Source organism: Penaeus monodon, chromosome 41 (genome assembly GCF_015228065.2).
Source record: "Penaeus monodon isolate SGIC_2016 chromosome 41, NSTDA_Pmon_1, whole genome shotgun sequence".
NCBI classification, from domain to species: Eukaryota; Metazoa; Arthropoda; class Malacostraca; order Decapoda; family Penaeidae; genus Penaeus; species Penaeus monodon.
Genome location: NC_051426.1, coordinates 22,625,367 through 22,641,446, shown reverse-complemented (window position 1 = coordinate 22,641,446; position 16,080 = coordinate 22,625,367). Strand labels below are relative to the sequence as shown.

Sequence of the window (16,080 nt, the reverse complement as noted above, 5' to 3'; positions counted from 1 at the left end):
CCATAATAAGCATCCCACTCTGCTGGGTGTGCTGCTATCATTCTGAGACGAGCAGAACTCAATATATCAATATAATATATATATATATATATATATATATAATATATATATATATATATATATATATATATTATATATATATATTAAAAAATATATATTTATTATTGATATATATATATATATATTTATTGATATATATATATATATAGATATATATATTATATATATAATATATATTTTTTTTTTTTTTTTTTTTTTTTTTTTATATATAGATATATATATATATATATATTTATTTATTTATTTTATATATTAGTATATATATATATATATATATAGATATGATATAGATATATGATATATATATATATATATTATATATATATATATATAAATATATATATATATATAAATAAATTTATATATATATAATAAAATAAATAAATATATATATATATATATAGATAAAAATATATATATATATATATATAAATATATATAAATAAATATATATAATATAAATAAATATATATATATAATATATATATGTAATTTAAACACATGCACATATATACATGCATATATATACATATACATATACATACACTTACATATGCAAATACATATACTTATAGATATACATACACACACATACGTATGCAAATGTATATACATATATGTGTGTGTGTGTGTGTGTGTGTGTGTGTGTGTGTGTGTGTGTGTGTGTATGGATATTTATATTGGAGGATAGTATACAGTTCTAAAATGCACTGATGAGAAATTCCAAGTGGAATTCATGCTAACAGCCAAATTCTTCCATCAGAAATGGGAACAAGTGAGATGTTAGTCAACCTCAACTATTCATCTCTAGAGGAGTTTTACCCAACATGTGCTATTGCCATGCTTATGAAGGTGATCAAGGACCCTACCTTGGGTCAGCACCACAATGAAGTGGTCAGGGTGAGTACATATAGCATATAGTTTTAAAGTATGACTACTCAAATAATGGCTTCATACAAGAAAGTAGTTCCTTTACCCCCTTTGGTAGGTCAGATGAATGTTGTTCAGTATGCGTGAAGAGTATTATTTGTATTGTATCTGGCTATACCTACCTACCTGTTATAGGAAACGTCATACTTGCAAATAAACATTAGCAAATCAAATTCATTTCCATAGCCTTACTATTGTTTTTAGCAACCTTTTATCACCTTCCCCCCCCCCCCCCCAGCTTGGCCTACTTCATAACATTCTTATTTTGAAAGTAGCACTTTCTTTTGGCAGGTGCTTAATATGAACTCTTTACATATCTTTTCAGGCTGTGACCTTCATCTTCAAATCCCTAGGGGTGAAAGGAGTGCCTTACTTGGCTCAGGTTATCCCCTCGCTGCTCTATGTCATCAGGACTGCAGACGCAAATTTCCGAGATTATTTGTTCCAGCAGTTGGCGACTCTGATTGGCATTGTAAAACAGCATATTAGAAACTATTTAGATGATATTATTGAAGTTTTAAAAGTAAGAAATCTTATTTTATTTCCTGGTCAGTAGAAGATAGGGTTAGGTTCATGATTTTGAAGGTTTTTGATATTTCAGTGCAACTGAATGAAAAATTATCCTTGATGAGGTCCAATATCACAACTCAGATGTAATCTCTTTTTTTAACAACTGTATTCCCATTCTTTTCACAGGAATTCTGGGTGACTGGTGGAAAGCTAGAGACAACAATAACAATTATTACAGTTGTTGAAAGCATTGCATTAGCAGTTGGCTCAGAGTTCAAGATCTATCTCAAAGAACTCGTTCCCATGATCCTAAAGTCTTGTATCAATGACTCTAAGGAAAAGCAAGTGACTGGCAAGGTATGAATAGGTGTTTATTTTTACATCTGTTTTAATGTACTTTATTTCCTTTTGACTTAGTATAAACTTGTGTAATTTGTCTCATTTAATTGAGCAATATTTTTACACTTTCTTTGGAGAACAAGCACTTTCATATGAAAGAGGTTAACATGTGGGTAAAGTCTCTGCATCTGAGACCTCACCATTCATGGGGAAGCTTAAATCACCATTCTTACCATTGCAGCTCCTGTTAGCCTTCCAGAAGTTTGGAGCCACACTAGAGGAATTTCTGCACATGATACTTCCCCACATTGTGAAGCTGTTCGATGCCAGCGATGTTCCTCTGTCTGTTCGTCGCACAGCCCTTGAGACAGTTGATCACTTTGCAGATTACCTTGACCTCTCTGATTATACCTCAAAGATCATTCATCCCTTGGTATGTCCAGTTGATGGTTGTCCAAACAATAATTGTATTATCTTCACTTTTATGCCATTTGATATCACTTCACAATGCATTTTAGAAAAGGTCTAATATCATTACTTTGTACCTTTTTTTTTGTATATTATATATTTCATTATGGTGGTAGGTGTTTCTATAATGGATATTTATGTCAGCAGTAAGAACGTTGATGGTTATTTTCATTGCATAATTGTTGGTCTGGGACTAAGCCCTGTTTATCAGTGAATTTCATTTTCCAAACAGCTCAGAACTCTAGACACTTGTCCAGAGCTCCGAGATCAAGCCATGGAAGTGCTGTGTGCCCTGGCGACTCAGTTGGGCAGGTCATATGAGTGCTTCATCCCCATCGTTTACCGCATAACCACCAAACACAAGATCCACCATCCCAGATATGACATCCTGGTGGCGAAGGTAGTAAGGGTAAGTCCACCAAAGAAGTTATCTTGCTACTTAGTGTGGAAGTTCTGAGTGATTTGATGTATTATTTGGAATATATTTGTGTCACTTGGAAATTTTATTCTTTTCTGTTGAAACCGAGATTGCATAGTCATGATAGAAAGAAAAACCTTATCTAAACAAGAAAATTGTTCATTACAGGGTTTAACAGTCTCTGATGATGAGATGACAATCATAACAGCTCACCAACGTGCCAGACGACCTAGGTCAAGAGATCATCAGTTAGAAGCTGATTCTACAACCATCAAAAAAGTGAGGAAATAACTAAGTTCATGCATTACTATGAGTAGAAATGAACATTTTCATAGGGCATGTTCAAGCTTTTATAATTTAATACTAATATCTATTTTATTTATTTTTCCCTTCATCATCCAGCATACAGTAGGGGTGCAGTCACTCCAGAAAGCATGGCTATTCACCAGGCTTGTGAGCAAGGACGACTGGCTGGAATGGCTTCGGAGATTCAGCATTGAATTGATGAAGGCTTCTCCGTCTCCAGCCCTAAGGTTAAGCTTTGTTCAGCCTAATTATTGTCTTTTTGTTTTTTATATTCTTAATAAAAAGTTGTGTTCAAATATTTTTAGATAGATCTAGCCGCTCTAAAATGTTACTGGTGTGATGGGTTCATTTGAAAGGATTTTGCAGGACTCATCTTGATGTGGAATCAGACAAGGCTCAGAGAAAGTTGCATTGTTTTTTTTATATGATGATTATTAGCATGAGACATCTTTACGACAGATCTGAAGCAATCTTAGAATGAGATTGTTTCAGTTGCGTGCTTAGAAAAGGAGGTAATCTAATTTAACACCCTTTATTTACAGATCTTGTTACTCAGTTGCCACAACATATGTGCAGCTCTCCCGCGATCTCTTCAATGCCGCTTTTGTCTCTTGCTGGAGTGAATTGAATGAGTCTCTCCAGGATGACCTTCTTCAGTCCCTGCGGCAAGCTCTAACCTCCCAAGACATACCTGAAATCACACAAACCCTCCTCAATCTTGCAGAGTTCATGGAACATTGTGACAAGGTAAGGGTTGGAGTGTGAGGAGAGAGGAATCAGCCATGAATGTTTCATGTAGACCCGATTAAGATATTTTGTCCCTCTTTCTGTGTTGAAAAGGGATATTAAAGTAATCTGAAGGTGAAATAAAGGGAAGGAATAGATATTTTGAGTCAGATTGGACTTTTCATATGGAAATAAACCAAATGGTTTTACTGTCTGATGAAGAATCTGGCTGACATCAGTCTCCAAAATTGATGGTTAAATTTTTTTCCCTCCCCATTTTTGTGTGGTCTGAATAAGCCTGATATACCCTTATATGTACATCATTCATAAGGGACATGGTCAGTATGCTTTTTTAAAAATTGAGACATCATTTATGATGAAAACCAATAACTCTTGTCCAAACTTCAGGGTCCATTGCCATTAGAACTTCAGCTCTTAGGAGAGAAGGCCATGGAGTGTCGTGCTTATGCAAAGGCACTTCATTACAAAGAAGAGGAATTCCACAAGGGACCAACGTCAGAGGTTCTGGAACACCTGATATCCATCAACAATAAACTGGGGCAGAAGGAGGCTGCAGCAGGTTGGAGGAGCATGTCTTTATATTGATGAATTGTCATTGATAAGTATTCCTAATTATTACAGAGGTGAAGATATGGTAAAGTAAGAATGATGAAGGAGAGAGCTGGGAGTGTATATTGTATTTGTAAATTAGAATGGAGTTGTGCATTCAGATATGATGAAGGAGAGAGCTGGGAGTGTATATTGTATTTGTAAATTAGAATGGATTTGTGCATTCAGATATTCTTTGTTGTTGTTGTTGTTTTTTATGGTGTTCCAATTTTTCTCTATCCATCCTCTCTTTCACCCAAGGTCTCTTGGAGTATGCTCGTAAGAACAATCGCACAGATATGAAAGTGCAAGAAAGATGGCATGAAAAATTGCACGACTGGGACCAGGCTCTGCAGGCTTATCAGACAAAGCTAGAGACACGACCTGATGACCTGGAACTCACCCTGGGTCAGATGAGGTGTCTGGAGGCCCTTGGAGAATGGTAAGAAGAGAGATGATAGGTTGGGCCTCACGATATTTAGGAGTACAATTTTTTTTATTCTTTTTTTATATAATAATTGAAAAGTTTAAAGAATATAGCAATGTCTGTGTAATCTGGCAATTGCCTCTTTTTCAAACTGATTATCTTCTGTGATGAAAAATCTGCGCCTGATCATGAAAGAATGAGGATATCATAAGGCAGACTCTGATGAAGACAGCACCCTATCTTGTCTTTTTCTTTCTTTCACTGAGTAGTCTTTCAATTAAGACAATTTCCTGTTTTTGCAAGGGGTGAGCTGTACAGTGTATCCTGCGAGTGGTGGAGCAGTTCCATGAACGACGAGTGCCGTGCACAGATGGCCCGAGTGGCAGCAGCATCAGCCTGGGCCATGGGGCAGTGGACATCCATGGAGGAATACACCAAGTTCATTCCTCGAGACACACAGGAGGGAGCCTTCTACAGGGCTGTCCTCTCGGTGCATAAAGATCAGTACCAGGTTGCTCAGCAGGTTAGTGAAAGGATGTCTAGAAATCCTGAGGTATTCAATAGACAATAAGGTGCAAAGGTATACCAGTTATATCTGAAACTTTATGTATTGATTGTGTAATGGAAAAACACAAAAGACTGCTATTCATTGTGGTTCTTTACATTTTACAGTTAATTGATTCTGCAAGAGATCTTCTTGACACTGAGCTGACAGCCATGGTTGGTGAGAGTTATCAGCGAGCATACAATGCCATGGTGGCTGTGCAGATGTTAGCAGAACTAGAAGAAGTCATTCAATATAAACTGGTCCCAGAGAGAAGGCAACCCATCACACAAATCTGGTGGGAAAGACTGCAGGTTCGTTTATTTATTTATTTTTTATCCATGAAGCATTTATATGTTGATTAGTTCTTAAAGGAAATGTTTTTTAGTCTTATTAAACAGGAGTGGCATTTACCTCCATCCTTTTCTAATCTTTCAGGGATGCCAACGGGTGGTAGAGGACTGGCAGAAGATCCTTCAGGTCCGTTCACTTGTCCTCAGTCCACAGGAAGACATGAGACCTTGGCTGAAGTTTGCCTCACTCTGCCGCAAGTCTGGGCGGCTCACTCTCTCTCACAAGACCTTAGTGAGGCTCCTGGGCTGCGATCCGTCCACAAACACCCAGCAAGTTCTCCCAGCTACTCACCCTCGTGTGACGTACCAGTACTGCAAGCACATCTACACTTATCCCAACAGACGTCATGAAGCTTATGGGTAAGCGTACTGTGAGTTGGGTACATTCTTCAGAGTGCTAGGGATACCCATATAAGTACTTTATTTTTCATTGTTAGGTTTGGTTCATGAATATATTAACATTCAATTGATTACTTAATAAGATTTTTAGAAAGTGAAATACAATCTGGAATATTTTTAAAACATTGATCTGGTACAGAAATCACCAAAAAGCCTAATGTTATCTAGAGAGAAGGCAGTCCATCACACAGATCTATAGATGAGAAATGCCTGCATGGCATTAGTGTGGTAAACTGGAATTTCTTGTTTTACAATTACATCAGTCTGGCAGATGCTGGATTGGTCTTGGGTGTCCTAGAGAAACCTCCCACTTGCAGCTGGAACACTGGCATTCATTGGGTTTTAACCCATGGAACATACTGTTACTTTTTTTAATCCCATATTACACAACACAATTATCACTTGTTTTCATAATTTTTCTGAGGCTCTTCAGAAAGAACGGAAAGAAAAAGCAAGAATTGAGCACATCCTAAGCTATGCTTCACCCATCATGGGTTCAGAAGCAAAATGGGGATTATTATTCTTTTTTTTACTTCAATTTGTGTTTCATATTGATTACTTTGTGTACATGTATACTTTTAATTAGTCTAATTGAATGAATGTTAGCCTTTTTTTAAATTAATGAACACTATTGACCTTATACATTCTCATACACAGGCACCTTCAAAGTTTTCTTCAGTACATTGCCCCAGCTGTGGTTGTTGGTGGTTGTCACAACAATGACAACAAATTGCGTGAGCTGGTATCCCGTGTCTACCTCAAGCTAGGAGAATGGTAAGTGATACATGTAAAGTTGTTGGTGTCATGGAACTGGTAAGGATGGGAATTAAGTTGCATCATATGACTTGTGTTTGCATTGATTGTGATTTGAAGGTTTCTTGGTTCATGATTATGACATGAATTGACTGTAAAAAGGACGAAAGTAAAAGTAGTATTAGAAAAAGTGGTTGCATTATACCTTACAATTTGCACAGTTAGAAATTTATATCCATATTTAACAGGTATGAGCAACTGCATGGCCTTAATGAAGACAACATAAACACAATCCTGACGTATTATACGCATGCAAAAGACACAGACAAGTCATGCTATAAGGCTTGGCACGCTTATGCGTATATGAACTTTGAGGCAATACTTTTCTACAAGAACAAGGCAGATTCTGGGAAAACAGAAAATGGCGATGATACCAGCACACCAAGCAAAAAGAAGGCAAGTTTATCATGTAGAAGTCTTAAATGAAGTTGTAGAATGGGGAAGTTATAGGGTAGTTTTAAGTAGAGTTGCATAATTCAAGAGATTAAATTGCAAGTATCTGAGAAATGTCAGTAGATATTACATTACATGCACAGGGGAACTCTGTGAACAAACCATTTCCGTTCCACAGCAGAAATCTGCAGGGGACTTCACCATAGCGGCCGTCAAAGGTTTCATCCGATCAATCTCCTTGAGTGATGGCAACAGCCTTCAAGACACACTGCGTCTCCTTACGGTCTGGTTTGAACATGGCCACCAATCTGGAGTCTACGAAGCCTTGGTGGATGGACTCAAGACGATCCAGATTGATACTTGGTTGCAGGTTAGTTATTGGTTTAACAAGTTTTTGTGAATGTTTATAACTTTTATGTGATGTGTTCTTTGTTGTATTATATCTACAAATGATTTCATTTAAAAAAATTTACATAGCATTTGCTCATGTGGAAAATATAGTGTTAATTGTAGTGCTGTTTTGTGAAATGTCTACACGTAAATGGCTCTCCAAGTGCTTAGCCAAGGAGTCAGTTACTAGACCTCATGACCTCACCCGATTTCACCTTTCGTTGAGTTTTCATAAAAATACTTTTGTTACAAATGCTATCAATGTTGATGTGGTTATTATTTACAAAAATCAAGGAAAAGGGTCAACAGGTGATATATGTAGTGCTAGTAAGTGGCTCATTAGTGACTCAGGACTTGTCTAGCCATGTATGTGTAAAGACAAATAAAACTCATAGTGGGCAAGGCATGTACGTACATGCCATCCCTGGTGGCATTGGATAAATTCAATATTACCGGGAAAATGCTGTGCTCATTTTTTAATTTTCTGTGAATGTCTCTGCACATAGGTGGCTTTGTAAGTGCTCATTTACAAAGGAGTCAATTAGTAGACCTTGTGATCTTACCTGATTTCATCTTTCCTTGAATTTGCGGGGAAAACTTTTTTTACTACTGCTATGGATATTGATTGTGTTACTTTTATTATAGACATTATAATTCCTATAATGTTATTGGCATTAGTAACAGGAATATAAATTATTTTTGAAAATCAAGGGAAAGGGTAAACAGATAAGACAGGCAGTACTAGTAACTGGCTCATTGGTGACTTAGTACAATTGTAGCCATCTATGTGTAAAAACAATAAAGTAAACTCACAGTGGGCATGGCATGTGCGTATATACCATGCCCATTGTCTTTTGGTAAAGATATTGTAATTTTAGAAACTTGCCTTTAATTTTAAAAATTTTCTCGTTGATTAGGTAATCCCTCAGCTGATTGCTCGCATTGATACCCCTCGAACACTAGTAGGAAAGCTGATTCACCAGCTTCTCATGGATATTGGCAAACATCATCCACAGGTAAATAATAGGGTTACATCCCTTTGACTATAAAGTTTCTACTGACTTCATATTGGTCCTGTACAGAGTTGAATATAAATGTTACATTCTAGGATGTACTTTATAGTTGATCTGTTATTTCAAATTTCTGTTATGATTTAGATGTTTATTACCTTTATTTATTACTTTCAGGCTCTTATCTACCCCTTGACTGTGGCTGCAAAGTCTTCTGTTGTGGCGCGCTCACAGGCAGCAGAGAAGATTCTCAAGAACATGCGTGAACATTCTGCAAATCTAGTCCAACAGGCCATGATGGTAAGTTGCTATTCTAGCTTAAAGGAGGTGTTTGCATTAGAGATAGAGAGCCCTTTTTCCCAGTTTGAGTTTCAGTTTTTATACACCAAATTTAAGCAATATGAATATTTTTGTAATTTTGCAAGAAGCCTGTACAAAATGTTAAAAAATGGCCCTAGACCTGTCTTGCCAGAGGATTGAGGAACAAAATCAATCCTAATACTTGCAGTTTGGTAAAAAGTTGATTCTGTAAAATCATGATTCATGATGAAAAATTATACTTTGAGAAATCTGTTTTTTTTTTTTTTTTTGTAAATTTGATATGCAGGAGAATCTGCCTTTTGGAATTATGTGGTCTTCATTTCACAGTCTATATGTAATTGTATCTGAAAATAATCTCTCAAAAAGAAAAAAATTGTATGGGGTCAACATCCCAAAGAGTGAGAATGGTCTTTTGAAGATTGGAAGGTTTTGAAAATACGTTCTTCTCAAAAATTTCCTAAATTGCATTTTTTGGCCTTTTTTTGAGGGGTATGCAGTTCCTTCAAAGATATAATTTAATAACAATGATCTTCACTTGTAATTTGCAAGTGATAGGAACACATAACCCAGTTACCATTAAACATACCATAACTTCTCACATTTCTAATCTTACAGGTATCAGAGGAGCTCATCAGAGTAGCAATCCTGTGGCATGAGATATGGCATGAGGGTCTAGAAGAGGCTAGTCGACTGTACTTCGGAGAGCGCAACGAGTCTGGGATGTTCCGCACACTGGAGCCTTTGCATGCCATGATGGAACGTGGTCCACAAACACTCAAGGAAATGTCCTTTAGCCAGGTTAGTATTGGAACGTGATTCTTATGTGAAAGGTTTTGCTCACAAGTTTCAGAAGGGAAATATAACAATTTTTAAGGGGTGGTTTTGCTTCAGTTTATTATTATTATTATTATTATTATTTTTTTTTTTTTGTAATACTATACACAAGAAGAATGTTTATATTTATTTCTTTTTATTTGCTGTAACAGAGGACAGATGTAACACCATTAAAGATTGATGATTTTTACTTATATTTTAATACTGTAAAGAATTGTGAAAAAGGACATTTAAAAAAAAAAGAAGAGAAAAACCAAGTTCTGGTTATTGTAATTCCAGTTTTTTTGTTAGTGTCAAAATGCCAGGTATGAAAGGTAAGTTACGAAGACCTAAGAGCATTGTCTATTTTCAGTCTTGTTTTTTTTTTTTTAATGGTACAATTATTATTTTCAGGCATATGGTCCTGACTTGCGAGATGCACAGGAGTGGTGTCGTCGTTACCAGCGGACAGGAAATGTGCGTGAATTGAACCAGGCTTGGGACTTATACTATCACGTGTTCCGCCGTATCTCTCGTCAGTTACCCCAACTAACATCTCTGGAGCTCCAGTCAGTCTCTCCAAGACTCCTCAAGTGCCGGGACCTGGATATTGCTGTGCCAGGATCCTATGCTCCAAACTCCCCTGTCATCTGTATCAGTCAAGTCCAATCATCTCTGCAAGTCCTTACCTCAAAACAGAGACCACGGAAACTCTGCATCCGAGGCAGCAACGGTAGGGATATTGTCTTCTTGCTGAAGGGCCATGAGGATCTGAGGCAGGATGAGAGGGTTATGCAGTTATTCGGTCTGGTCAATACTCTTCTGATCAGCAACCCCGATACCTTCCGCCGCAATCTTACCATTCAGAGATTCGCTGTCATTCCATTATCTACCAACTCAGGTCTCATTGGCTGGGTGCCCCACTGTGATACGCTTCATGCCCTCATCCGAGACTGGCGTGAAAAGAAGAAGATCCTCTTGAACATTGAGCACAGGATTATGATGCGAATGGCCCAGGATCTGGAACACCTCACACTCATGCAGAAAGTAGAGGTCTTCGAACATGCACTTGAGCACACACAAGGAGATGACCTCGCACGCCTCCTGTGGTTCAAGAGCCCCTCCTCAGAAGTGTGGTTTGACCGTCGTACAAACTACACACGTTCACTGGCAGTGATGTCTATGGTTGGCTATGTCCTGGGTCTAGGTGACCGTCATCCATCCAACCTCATGTTGGACCAGCTGTCAGGAAAGATTATTCATATTGACTTTGGTGACTGCTTTGAAGTTGCCATGACCCGTGAGAAATTCCCGGAAAAGATCCCCTTCCGTTTAACTCGTATGCTTATAAATGCCATGGAGGTGACTGGAATAGATGGTACTTACCGCATGACTTGTGAGTCTGTCATGAGCCTCATTAGACGAAACAAAGATTCTCTCATGGCTATGCTTGAAGCCTTTGTATATGATCCTCTGCTGAATTGGCGTCTGATGGATCATGCTCAGCCAAAGAGTAAACGCTCAGTGGTTGGGGAAACCGTCAGTGGGGGTGGTGTAGCAGCAACAGACACAGGACACACCCCAATAATGGAAGCAGCCTCTACATCATCAGGGGCTCCAGCAGGTTCTCAGACCAAGAAATTGGAGGTCAGAGAAGACTCTGGGGCATCAGAAGCACTCAACAAGAAAGCAGTAGCAATTGTCAATCGCGTTCGTGACAAACTGACTGGTAGAGACTTCAACAATGATGAACCGCTTGATGTACATAAACAGGTAGAGCTGCTTATTGCTCAGGCCACATCCCATGAAAACCTGTGCCAATGCTATATTGGATGGTGTCCATTCTGGTAGAAGTTCACATGTATTATGTTTTTTGAGGGAAGTTCTGTTGGACTATATATATCCATTGTAATTTGTGGCATTGATAAGGTCAAAATACACTTGTCCATAACAAAGATGGTGTAAAACACTTCATTGACTAAGTTTTCGTAAACCAATTTTATACATTTTTAGTTTTAAATGTTACATCAGGCTAATGAACTGCCTTTGATTATTGTTTCGATTTTTTCACTTTATGAAAAATTCATATCAGAATCCAAAGGATGCTAAAACTCATTTGCTATATGAATACATGGCAGTAGAAGGACCCAGTTTTAATTTATAAAATTAAGACAACTAGAAGAGAAGATATTTGTTTTCTCTGTCTTTGTTTGTGATTACAAATGCTATAAAGTTTACAAATAGTAATACTTTTTCAGTGCAATTTAGCATTCATCAAATTGCTTTACTCTTAGATTACTGTTCTTAGTTAGAGATTTATAGAGTAGTATATGCTGTCTCATTTGTGAATATTAGTTATTTCTTCAGTGCAAAACATTCGTGATAAGAAGGATTTTAAGGGTGGAACAAAAGCTAATGGAAACCGATCATATCGGCATTCGTCAATCGGAATAACAGGGAAGCATGGCTGACTGTTAAGCCAATACTATTTTAATATTTTTTTTATCATTATTTTACCATTTGTTCATATGTTAGACTCGGCTGCTAAAGAACTTTTGTACATAATTATCAATTACACACTGATCCTGTTTTGCTCCTGCGACTCCCCTGTTTGGGGCGGAGGTTCCCATGTGGGACTTAATTCGCCTGACTGGAAGCCATCCGAACTAAAACCGTGGTCAGGCCAGGGATTCGAACACGCCCTCTGCACTGGGATTGAGAACATCGTCCCACTGAAGCGTTGCAGCGGCATTGATTATATACGCAACAAAAGGTAAAAACAAGAGAGATGCTGCTGGAAGTAACCGTTAAAAGTGGAAATTCTATGAAAATAAAACAGAAACATGATTCTAGCTGAAGTTTCAATTTCCTCTTGATAGAATTGATTTTAATATGGACATTTGAATACACGTTCAATACTAAGGGCAATCTCTGATTATTTTGTTTTACCAAACTTTATTTTATTATTCCAATACTAATGAAAAAAACACCTTGCCTTTTCAATTTCAATAAGGTCCAATGTTGCCAGAATAAAAGTTTTCTAATGGAGATTTTGCTTGTTTTACAGATAACAATTATTATTGTAGTCTGGAAGCATTTGTTAAAAATTGAGTACCTGTATGCAGCAGGCTATAAAGTTTACTAGAGGACATTAAGATAAGATTGAATTATTAAGTCGATACAATTCTTATTTTTTCCTCGTTTTTTGTTCTATTCATTTCTGTATCAACGCATTTTCTACTACGGTGCTGTTCGTCAGTCAACAAGGACATAAACATGTACTTCAATATCTACAGCTAAAAACCTGACCAGTTAAGAGGAAACAATGAAAACAATAAACTAACCAATGCAAAATATTTATTCATACATCTGATATTCTTCTGTGAGACCTCCCACGCTTTAAAAAGGGAACAGAAACAAATATTAATTTCGGTCATTAGGCACTGAGGTAGTTCCGGCAGGGTTCAGCTTCATGATTTTTACAGGTCAGTCTATCAGACAAAGTATTTACCCAAAAAAAGAAGAAATGCTCGTTCTGTAAAAAAAAAAAAAACAGTATTGATAAAGAATAAAAATAAAGATAAAAATACTCATTCTATAGAAAAGAGCAGAAGTGAAAAAAAAAATAATAATAATAAAAAGATAAATAACACGTCCAATCGAAAGCACAAGAAAGTATGCGACACCAAAACCCAAAAATGAATTACAACATATCCATACCTCAACAGAGAAAGTAACAAAAAAGAAAAGAAAAAAGGAAAGAGCGAGAGAGAGAGAAAAAAAAAAAACCTACTGTCTCCTACGTTGTACCACAAGCAACTTCAGTAGCTTTCGCATAGTCATCCGCCTCCTTCTGAATGTCCTTCATAGTCTCGAGGTTGGAGAATATGCTCACTATCAGCTGAGTAAAGAGACGTTCACTGTAATAGGATTGCGCGGGCCACAGTCCCTCCATGAATCCAATATGGCCGCCTCTTACCGTTACTACGAGCGCCACGTGGCTCGATCTGCTGGCGGCTCCGAAAGGGTTAGCTGGAGAGGGGCAAAGTTATTAGCATCATTCCTAAATTATTATTATTTTACTCATTCATTTATTTATTTATTCACATAGATATTATTTATTATTATTATTTTATTTTATTATTATTATTTTTTTTTGGGGGGGTTACTTATTGGTGTAATTATGCTTGGTTCTTATTAGAATTAAGACGATTGTTTTTTTTTTCGCATTGCAGAGACCTGAAGTCATTCAGAAATAGGGATAATATCATATGGTGAAAGGGAATATAAATACCGAAGAAGAGGAAAGTGAATAAATGATAGTAGCAGAAGCAGAAGAAAGATGGAAGATGAAAAAGGGAGAGGAAAATGAAGAAGCAAAAATAAAATAAAGAAAATTCATAACTACTGAAAACTGAATAATAGTAGAACAGAAGAAGATAAATAAAACTAAGAAACAAGAAAACCAATAAAAAAGACGATGATGAAGAAATAAAAAAGGACAAACAACAAGAAAAAAAATAAGCTTATTCTCTTCAAAGAATCATAAGTAGACCTTACCATTCAGCGGCTGGAAAAGGTCATCCCCGCTGTTGAGGCAGATGAAAGGCACCTTGATGTGGTCCAGCTTGTGGTAAAGAGTGGACGCCTTGTAGTAGTGTTCAGCGTCATCGAACCCGAACTGCTTAGCCGTGAACCGCGTATCGAACTGGCGAACCGTTTTACTCTGTGGAAAGAAAAAGGTCGGCGCTGAGGGGCAAATAAGGGTACGTGCGTGTGGAGTCCTGTTTGCTGAGTTATGTTAATGGTTATTGTATGAGTCTGTATGTGTTCCGTCTGCTTTGTCTGATTGTTTTGTGTGTTGAATTACATGTTCTGCATCTGTTATTTCTTGTTGATGACTGCGTTCGTGCCCACTTGTTTTTTTTTTTTTTTTTGTCTGCTTTACTTGTATGTTTGTTTGTCTGTCTCAGTCTGGTTACTTTGTCCATTTATTTGTCTGTCTCTTCTATTCAGAATATGTGCGTATCTAACAAGGCAATATCCATGCACTGTCTGTTTCGTTTTCTGTCGTACCCACACCGACAGGACCTACATCCCCACCTCCACCAACATATACCTAACAAATAATTGTTTATAAGGTAAAGAAACTGAAGAAAATCAAAATGAACTTCTAACCTTCATCACCTCCTCGAAGTCCCATGGATGGTCTCCCTCCAGCTGGTACCTGTGGATCTTAACCAGTCCCTTGAGGCAGTAGGCCAGGTATTGGTTGAACAGGAGGCTGAGTCCTGGCCGCTCGATGTGCCTGATGCCCTCCACCAGGTTCCATGGCACTGACTGCACCGCCGCCGCCACTAGCCTCTTCGTCGCCGCCTCCTTCCGCGTCGTCAGGTAGTGCCCGATGATGAGGCTGTTGTAGGGGGGGGGAGCAGACGATGACAATGATACAAGGAGATGTATAAGATAACGATAATGGTCATGATAACCAAGCAGGACTGGCAGCACGACCTCACCCGCCGAGAGAAATGCCGACAGCGATGACAGGGGCCCCGGGTCGAGTGTTGGCCACGTGGTCTAAGGCCTCCTCCAGGTCATCACTGTTGGCAGCGCAGTACGTCCTGGTTGTCTGTCGTAGATCGGGAGAAGTGATGAATTTCACGAAGTGAATTGTCACATTTTTTTTATGTCAGAACGACAGAGAAATAGAAGTGATAAATTCAGACATATATATATATATATATATATATATATATATATATATATATATATATATGTATATATATATATATATATATATATATACATATATATATATTATATATATGTATTTTTTTCTTTTTTTTGCGAAACACAAATAAACTTATTTCCACAAAAAATCTTACGAACTAAATGCAACGAAAATATGAGCACAATCTGAAAAACATTAGCGTGCACGTGTGTACAAAGATTACATGAAGAACAACTTCAAATTCAAAGGAGAGTAAAAACAAAATGTTTATCATCTGATGAGGTGGTTAATATTACTCGAAAAATCACATTCCATTGTTTCCTTTAATATCAATAAACTGGTAAATGTCTCGACCATCATTTCGAAACAGGTCCGAAATACTTCTCACCTTGAGCTCCATCCCTCCTGTGCCCCTGCTATTGAGGACGGCGCAGGAAATGCCCATCTTGTGCAGCGACATTACCATCCCAATCACATACACGCTGTCAGAGGCTCCCGTGAGGCCAGGCAAAACAACAGC

At 37.4% G+C, this 16,080-nt stretch overlaps 2 protein-coding genes across 4 annotated transcripts in view; one reads left to right on the top strand and one right to left on the bottom strand.

The window, feature by feature from the left end:
* Nucleotides 1–823: 823 nt before the first annotated feature.
* Nucleotides 824–12,681, top strand: LOC119598503 (serine/threonine-protein kinase mTOR-like; the record flags this gene model as incomplete). 2 transcript variants are annotated; one of them, XM_037948133.1, is given in 20 exon segments in its annotated part: nt 824–960; nt 1,316–1,513; nt 1,687–1,857; nt 2,081–2,272; nt 2,540–2,716; nt 2,894–3,004; nt 3,128–3,258; nt 3,574–3,778; nt 4,166–4,337; nt 4,628–4,808; nt 5,097–5,316; nt 5,466–5,651; nt 5,776–6,050; nt 6,747–6,863; nt 7,091–7,298; nt 7,477–7,665; nt 8,603–8,701; nt 8,873–8,995; nt 9,632–9,814; nt 10,244–12,681. In XM_037948133.1, coding segments are annotated over 20 exon segments (4,712 nt in total), but the record flags the coding sequence as incomplete, so codon positions are not given.
* A 488-nt stretch (nt 12,682–13,169) lies between these two features.
* Nucleotides 13,170–16,080, bottom strand: part of LOC119598499 (phospholipase ABHD3-like) — a 10,893-nt gene continuing 7,982 nt past the window's right edge. For both annotated transcript variants that reach the window (XM_037948128.1, XM_037948127.1), the window contains exons 4-9: nt 15,949–16,080; nt 15,346–15,458; nt 15,008–15,242; nt 14,390–14,555; nt 13,623–13,861; nt 13,170–13,364 (exon numbers count right to left, since the gene is read on the bottom strand). The exon at nt 15,949–16,080 is cut by the window's right edge and continues 79 nt beyond it. In XM_037948128.1, the coding sequence (XP_037804056.1) occupies nt 13,629–13,861; nt 14,390–14,555; nt 15,008–15,242; nt 15,346–15,458; nt 15,949–16,080 (879 nt within the window). In that variant the 3' untranslated portion in view covers nt 13,170–13,364; nt 13,623–13,628. The remainder of the gene's footprint in view (nt 13,365–13,622; nt 13,862–14,389; nt 14,556–15,007; nt 15,243–15,345; nt 15,459–15,948) is intronic.